At 34.6% G+C, this 8,652-nt stretch overlaps 2 protein-coding genes across 2 annotated transcripts; both read right to left on the reverse strand.

Moving 5' to 3' along the window:
- Nucleotides 1–259: 259 nt before the first annotated feature.
- Nucleotides 260–4,945, reverse strand: LOC121246084 (ankyrin repeat-containing protein NPR4-like). The gene is made up of 5 exons (XM_041144082.1): nucleotides 4,465–4,945; nucleotides 4,227–4,376; nucleotides 4,025–4,132; nucleotides 1,773–2,113; nucleotides 260–927 (listed from the first exon to the last, which is right to left on the reverse strand). Exons 1-5 carry the CDS (start codon nucleotides 4,943–4,945, stop codon nucleotides 319–321), a joined length of 1,689 nt encoding a protein of 562 aa, XP_041000016.1. The 3' UTR covers nucleotides 260–318.
- A 931-nt stretch (nucleotides 4,946–5,876) lies between these two features.
- On the reverse strand, nucleotides 5,877–7,838 carry LOC121246093. The gene is made up of 2 exons (XM_041144093.1): nucleotides 7,826–7,838; nucleotides 5,877–6,387 (listed from the first exon to the last, which is right to left on the reverse strand). Exon 2 carries the CDS (start codon nucleotides 6,366–6,368, stop codon nucleotides 5,877–5,879), a length of 492 nt encoding a protein of 163 aa, XP_041000027.1. The 5' UTR covers nucleotides 6,369–6,387; nucleotides 7,826–7,838.
- Between the last annotated feature and the right edge of the window lie 814 nt (nucleotides 7,839–8,652).

Below are 8,652 nucleotides of genomic sequence, written 5' to 3' on the forward strand. Positions count from 1 at the left end.
CGAACTCTCTTGTTGCCATACCGCTCGAGCGAAGTGTCGAGTGGGTGTCGAGCAAACCCTCTGGATGAAGTTTCGCTTGAGCAGATTGTTGAGCAAAGTGTCGAGCTAAGGTTACTTAAGCCAGGGTCAACTTAGGGTCAAGCAACAGTCAAGCCAAAAATGTCAATTTCAGTAGGAAATCAAGCCAAACTCAACACAATCCATCTAAAAATTAACTTAATAGTAATCTCTTTGTGGTGGATATATAATATGTATATATATAAATGTTGGCAGCTTTCTCAGTCGCTAATTGAACGTCTTTAGATCGTATTGAATAAGTTACAACCACTGTTCCATTTTCCTATCAAAGATGCCGGGTCCATAAGTTGAAATATACATGTCTACAAGAAGGGGGAATTGCATCAATACAAAAAGGGTGACAGGAATACTAGCCAAAGATATGACAGGAATAACCATCCATGATTCTTCACATAACATAAGTAAAAGTCCTGCAGAAAAGGCTATCATCATGGTTGCAATGGAGAAGAAAAGAGTGGAAAGGCCTATTATCATCTTTGTGGGCAAGGATTTAAAGAAGTCTTCTTCTGCATATCGTGATGTGAGGATTCCCAAGAACATCAATACTGAAGATGCAGAGGAAAATAGTGATAGAGCATCAGATATTATAAAGAGCTTAAACAATTTTTTATTGAAGAATATTGGCAAGCCTGTGTCTTGGTTATTGCCTCCTGGAACGGTAAAGGCTGCAGCAAACATGATAGTAAGAATCAGAGCAGCTACCACTGTGCAAGAAGTTGATGTATCCTTCATCCATGTCTCACCCTCTTTCATTAGGTCCTTGTGATTTTTTGTAAACAACTCTCGTGGAGTCATTTCATCATTATTTTCAGCTTCCTTGACCTTTGGATGGACAATACTCTCGACCTCCTACATATATAACACTTTTTTAAAGATCGTTTGCCAAAATATATATTGAAGTACATATCAATCAATGACAAGAACCAAGGACTTCATCATGTAATTAATAAAGGAAAAGTAAATATCAACTTTAATAGCTTCATTGCCAAACCTTTATTAACTAGATTCAAGTAAAATTATGACTTTCTATGAAACATAGAGTGGAGGATATATTCATGTATGTGAATGAAATAGGAAAAAATAAAGAAAATTAGTAATGATATCCCTACAAGTTTTTTTATAACTCTTTTTTAAATTGAAGAAAGTTACATATGTAAATTAATCTGATATTAGAATAAAGAGTTTTAGTTTTTTAATTAAATGACACTATCATATGGCTTAATTTAAAATAGATTATAAAATAGTTATATGAATATATTACTCTAATTGAATATGTAGGACTTGAAGTACTTCACTCCATTCACGTTTTTAATAATTAATTGGTACTTTTAATTTTCCACAACAAAACTGAAAGCTAGAACCATAACCTAAACTGGTCAAACCCATTGCAAAACCCGAGAAAATGAAAACACAAAACCAAAGAAACACCTAATTTCACTTACCAAAAATATTGAGTGTTTTACGTGTGATGGAACTCCTAGATTTATGCAAATTTCCAACTCACAAAGGCTGATCGTGGACTCACCCAATGAATTCAACCAAATGAAGAATTTCTAGATATAAATCTAGGAATTTCAATGAGATTCCTCGTTTGGTTGAATTCATGCCTTATTACACCTAAAGTTTGGTTGTTTTCTTTTCCTAATGAAGAAGTGTATATCAGATAAATATATATAGAAAGTGAGAAAGATGACCTTAAACCATTGTAATTCTCTTTGCATTTGTAAAGCTGCACCTGGTATGCGATTAAGCATAACGGAAACTGGTGGCATCCCTGCCATATGTAATATATTGTTGTCGGAATTATCTGTATCATATACCATGTTGTTCTTCACATCTACTCCAAATATAAGACTAAAGATTTTGGCTTGGCGGCAAAGAACAGCATAGAAGAATATATTTCTAAAATTGCCATCATAGCTCCACACAAGATCTGGATTCGCTTTCACTACATCGTGAACAAACTCAAAAGCCCCTTCTTTGATTGAACGGAAAATGGCTAGATAAACGTTACCTTTAGCCCTTCCTTCCTGATCTGTAATTAAGATTTCATTGCACATATGATGCAGAAGTTGACGCGATTGCTCATGGACCAACTTCAATTCATATAAATGCTCGATATCTTTGTCAACAAATGATCACAATTGACAATTTAATTAAATGAAACATTAATACATAGAAAAATGGATAAAAAGGATAAAGAAATGAGATAAATTTGGCAAATGAAACTTACATACGTACCCAAAAGTTTAATTACTTTTGAAAATGGTCGGCGCAACAGGGCTGGAACTACAAAGTAGAAACGAAATTAATCATTTACACACATTAGAAGATTGCTTGAATATATTATTCTAAAATATTATGAAATTTGCTCATATTCCCATCACGCAACGTAGGTAACAAACACATTTGTGAAACCTTATTTTGTAATCAAGTTTATTTGGTTTCATGGTATATTCATGATCTAGAGTTCCGATCTCCTTCTTGTCAACCGGTCTCGCAACTAGATAATTTATTTGTCGTTTCATGCTTCCTCTACAGAATCTCTTCAACATGTCCCATTGTCCCAATTTTAAGGAGCATGCATGAATTTCAAACGTTACCATTAACACGCAGGCCATTTTTTGCAATCGCGCTACGAGAATCTTGGTTGCATTTATAGTATTATCAAGCATCATGGGCATGTTCATCCCTCCCAGTAGGTCCTGTCACCTCGATTATTAACTATTGGGTAAATGGGCCATGGGGGCCCGTGGAACCAAAAGTCCAACTGTACAATGGGCATACTGCAAGAGTCAAGAGAAGAACATCTTGCTAATATGGAGCAAAGATTAATGAAGATTGCCCAAGCCATGAGAGCCTTGCAACGCCAAAATGCAAAAAATGAAGTGCAACTCAGAGGAGTGGAATTAGCTGGGTGAGGGGGATCGGCACATCCGTTCGTTATGGCGAAAGTTTTGGCAACAACTTGGGTGAAATGCAAGGACATAACTAGGATTTGCTGTCTGGGGGGTCGATCGGCAAAGTGTGCTGTATGTGTCAGCATAATCATACGTCATAAAATTATACAATTATTCTCGGCTTACTCATATTTTTCTAAACTTCAAGAAAAATTTATAAATCAAGAATAAACTTGAAAAAGTATCTAATAATATAAAAGTCGTTAGATTTTTATTGTATAATTGTATTACTATTAATAAGTGAAAAAAATGCTTGTGAATAACTAATAAATTCTTCACAAAAGAAAATAAATTCTTCACATACTCTCTCTATCTCTCTAGAAACATCCCATCAATCATCTAGCTAGATAAATCTGTTGCCTCTCATATGCAAGAATCTTCCTGATTTGTTTCAACTATTAGATAAACTCTCTTGAAACTTACAGCTAGTTAATTGAATGAATATGTGGTTAAAAACATCTTAAAGGTTTAAAAGAAGATTATGTACAAGTGATAGGCAAGAAACTTAATGAAGTTGAGAATGAAGCCAGATGAGAAAAAAAAAATGTAACTGTGTAAGCTCAAAAGACAAGAAAAACTTATATGATATCATTGATATGAAACTAAACAAACCACACAATGCACACCCAAGACAAATAAAGAGAGATAGAGATGTCAAATCAAGGTTATTATGTTAATGGAGTAAAGGATATTTGAGTGAAATACTATGTGTTTGAGTACATTTTGGGGCAATCTTAAATATTTGAAGAATATTTACACTTAAAAGTTGTAATTATACAATATATAAGACTAATTTTTAAAACTTTTTCTTTTGGGGGGGGGGGGGGGGGCCTACAACACAGTTCCGCCCCTGGTGAAATGAGTAATGTTAGGTCAGGTAGACAATGCATGACTACTTAAGCTATGCTAGTTAACACCACAAGATCAGAGAAATGAACCTGTACGTGCTAAATATGATCCTTATTGCAAGTTAACTACGTACATACCTGATGATCTGCTAGTTTTTACTGCATCGCTTTGGCGTCCCTCGTCTTTTTGAATTATCAAATGAAATTCATCGGTAGTCGTACCATTTGCCGATTGAATGTGTATACCTTTCAGATATAAATGTCAATGAATCACAAAATTGGTAATTCTGAAATGCTTAAGCCAAATTATTAATGCGTGCAATGTTTGCGTATTACTCACAAGAGGAGATCCATCGTTTCCAAAACACGAGACTATGTCCGCTTGGGAATGCGTACTTCTTAGAAGCCAATGCGTAAAAAGGGCTGATGTTGTCTTTGTCCGGAGCAAGAACCAAACGTGGACAGCGTCGGATTAGATCCAAAGCAATATCTGTACGTTGTGTTTTACCCGTACATGTAAATAAAACATTAGTTAAAAAAAAACCCCGATAGAATTAATCAAGTTGTTACGTGCGTACCTAAAGCTCTGGTATATATAGCTTGGGTACAAAGTGTAGAACCGCTCCTGCCCTTTTCTGGAAATAGATCTTCCAGCGGAGTGAGAGAATAAAGATATCGAGCCATTTTTATATGTCCATTTGCAAGAGCCAGAACAACTGGAAGCAGCATTCGGCTCTCATCGCCTCTACCTCTTCCCATGGTGACTAACTTTTTGTTCTTTCTAAGCATGCACTCTGCCATCTTGTGCTGTCCACTGTATGTTGTCTCCAGTAGAGCTGTGTCACCGAAATTGTCTTGTACTTCCAAGTCATCTTCCGACATTTGCTCCACCAACGCTTCCACTATATGGACATGTCCCGCCTCAACAGACAAGTGAAGAGCAGTCTTGCCCAAAGTAGTAATTGTTGCGCTCTTTGAATCGGGATGGAGCTCAAGGAATTTTTTTGCAGAATTCCAATCACCACTTTGCAAAGCCTTGCGTAGTGGCTCATACCCCATATAGTAGTCCGCGATCCAAGTATTAATTAACTTTCGCTTCCCTGCGCCAAGTTTTCCTTGTTTTCTTATAATAAAATGAAATGAAACGAAACGAAACTATTTATTCATTTTGGGCAGCTAGATGCATGTCAGAGTTGAGTACATGATATGTGTGTGTATGTAAATCAGAAGTTCATTTGAGTTAGTACGAACAAGAAGCATGCCATGTTTAGGGAGGAAAGATGTATGCCTAAAACGTCTGATCTAGCTAGCTAGCTATAATAAAATGGTGAAAAAAGAACTGTAAATAAGTCACAAAAATTGCTTGAATATCATATGAATTTTCAATCATCGATCAAACGTGCAATGATCAGTTGTTTGTCAGGAGGGGTAGCAAATAATCTCGCAACAAACGGAGAATTATTAATTAATAACCTAGCAAATATATGAATTGTGTAATATTCTCATCCGGTCGCAACGTGTTGTCATTAAAATCATTGATTTAAATTCTGACTTATTTCAACTTGTAACAAAGGAAAAAGTCAAGACTACATTGTATTTTGCACATATATAGTGAATTTGATCTCTTCTAGATCGACTATGGTCGCAGGCTTCATTAATGTCAAACCAAGCAAGTATTAGTCTCATTTTTTTATTTTTTTTTTACAACTTCATTCATTTTCTCTTATTAACGGTAGTTCAACACCATCACCACCAAGATTCGATCATCTGATTACCATAAATTTCTCTATGCTTTTAGTTCCATTAATGGTAACAAGAAAATTGCTCCTAAAGGGTAATCACAAAATCTTGCTTTTGCAGTACAATTTAATCAAATTTTCCAAAACTTTGCACAAACAACAATAAACGATAAAAGAAAACGAAGAAAACAGCTGGTTCAATAATGGGCATGCATGTCATCATTTTGTCTTCCTTGTCCCTAATTGTAATCTTATGTTTTTCTTTTGTTCAATAATGTTAATATTGCTTGAGAGAGACAGACAGAGATACCTGGGTTGTTTGAGGAGCTTCCTGGTTCAACCTTTTGATTAGGTGCAATCATTGATCCATCCTTGTGAACATTACTGGATGGGATATTCAATGAGTTTCCCTGCTCAGCCACTGGGTTATAACTAGCTCCTTTCGATGGTGGTTGGTGCACTAATTTAGGCAACATATCCCAAACAGTTTTAGCAGAACTGATATCATTAATCTGAGATTGTATTTCCACCCCACATGAAATCTGAATTGCATGCAAAGCTGCAGCATTCTTCTTCCTCCAAGCTTTGAATTCAATTGCATCATCTTCTGGTTTTGGAGGTTTTGCAGTTGTTTCGAAAATATCCCAAAGATCTTGAGCCAAGAAATAGTTTTTAATGCAAGCACTCCAATTCGCATAATTGTCATTTCTAAGAACCTCAAGAACAATTGTGCTTGAGAGCATACTTGTAGCAATGTTCAATCTGTCAAAATCAAGAAATATATATGCAATTAGATGAAACTTGAAAGATATATACATAGCATGTCACACATTTCAATTTCCTATTATGGATATAAATAAGTAAATCTATCTCTTCCCTTGACTTAAGTCTTTTAGGACAAGGATTTTCACATGCATGGTATTTGAATAGAATTCCTGAATTTGGACCTTGACCTTACAATTCATTCTAAATAAATACATGAGTGATGATAGGAAGACATCAATGATAGAAAGGAGAAGAGATAATCAAGGCTGACAAGGATAGATCTGAGTTAATACATCTTATGAAGAGAAAAATTAATATGAAAATTATGAAATTGGATATTGATTCCACAAATGCCGTGCATTATTTTGATTTTGTAATGGACTTGCCGGTTGCTCTAGTGATTTTTTAAGGGATTTTGAGTTTCATCTTTAAGGCACTTGTGACTATCACTTCTCTGTTTTCGCCATGAGTTTCTCTTTTATTTTTTTTGAAAAATTTTTTATGCAACCGATTTTGGTTTGCAGTCGGAACAACTAGTATTTCTCCAAGTAATATATATATATATATTCTAGATTTCATGCATGTGTTAAGGGCTATAGTGATTGTTTCTAACTGGAATTTGGTTTACCTGGGTCTCATTCAAAACCTATTGGTATTGTGAACTAATTCTAGGAAATTTAGGATGGAAGGAAGTACAAAATATTAGGTGAATACAAGTGCTTAGACCTTTGACCGTGGCTGTACATATAATTGGCTTTGGCCAGATGCCATTTTGCGATTTTGTGGATTAATATATCTTTATACGCACGCACACGGACATACATATAAATTATATATACAGATAGAGAAAATACGTACTTAGTATGAATGAATTTCATATATGAGGTATATATGGAGGGGGGAAACGTTGCAGTCACATTTGTGCAGTTGTAACACATTTGATTTTGTACATATTTTTTTATGAAATTGTGTTTGACAATGACGTTAATTTATGGTTGCTGGATAGGTTTTATGTAATTTGATATGTAGATTATTGAAAATTTTGAAGGATAAAATAAAAGGCTATTTCAAAATAGATATATAGATATATATATAAGATAGAGTAGATAAAAAACTAGAGAAATTAATAATTAATAATAATATTTTATGAGGGAAAAGGCAAAATGTGACATTTTATTCAAAATTTGACTAAAATTTTGGGTATATCAACGTGAATGCTCTATGAGGGAAAAGAAAAGTACAGACACTAGGAGAAATCAGTGGCCCCGTTTGGATATGAAATTGTTTCATCTTATCTAATTTCATCATCTCATCTATCTTCATGCACTATCTATGCCTACCAGCAAGACGAAATGATCATCATGTACGTGAAAAATAGTTACAGTTAAAGTACGTTAGCATACGATAAATTAAAGAAGGAAAAGTAAACACTAACCTCCCCAGCTTGATCACTTACCGATCGAATTATGATGCCGATGGGGTTGAGTACTCAAACTTGAAGCCTGTCAGTGATACAACGTCCAAAATTATAACCAGTAAAAATTCCAAATTAACTATATATTTACAAACCCCACAAACTAAATATATAATTCTTCTATTATCTGACGAAGGGGAGATTTGTTTTTTGAAGTTATTGAGTCGGGATGTTGTAGAACTGATGACTTCGCATGCAAGAGATATTTTTGGGTTGTAAATAAGATTTACAAAATATATGTCAAGCGAAATTTACAAAACTGAAAGTTAAAAGTTTACATATATATAGATTTATCAAAAAATATATCATAATTTAAAAAAAGAAAATACCTGTAAAGACAGAAACAGTCTCGCAATACGCTATAAGCAAGCAAAAAGAAAATTGTGCCGAAATGAAACTCCAAGTCTCGATCCTTTTATAACCGAAAAAAGGAATGAAATGAAGTATCTTTGGGTCCTTTGCTTCTATGAAGAGTAAGGTTAAAGTACTTTGCTGAGGCAAAGAATTTCTATCTCTATGACAACAGTTTACAGAGGTGAGAGTATGGAAGAAGAATTCTCCAAGCTATGGGAGGGCTTGAGACTCAAGGAACAATAGAAACAATAATTCAACTTGTTGAAAGAAGCTTTAAATGAGTCTGTTACAAGAGGAAGATTATGCCTTCTAGCTTTTATTATAGCTAATAAGGGGATGAACAGGGAAGCCTTCAGATAAACAATGTCAAAGATTTGGAAACCAGAAGGATGGATAAATTTTTAAAGAAGTGGGGATGAACATTTTCCTTATGG

The sequence above is a fragment of the Juglans microcarpa x Juglans regia genome, chromosome 1D (assembly GCF_004785595.1).
Source record: "Juglans microcarpa x Juglans regia isolate MS1-56 chromosome 1D, Jm3101_v1.0, whole genome shotgun sequence".
NCBI classification, from domain to species: Eukaryota; Viridiplantae; Streptophyta; class Magnoliopsida; order Fagales; family Juglandaceae; genus Juglans; species Juglans microcarpa x Juglans regia.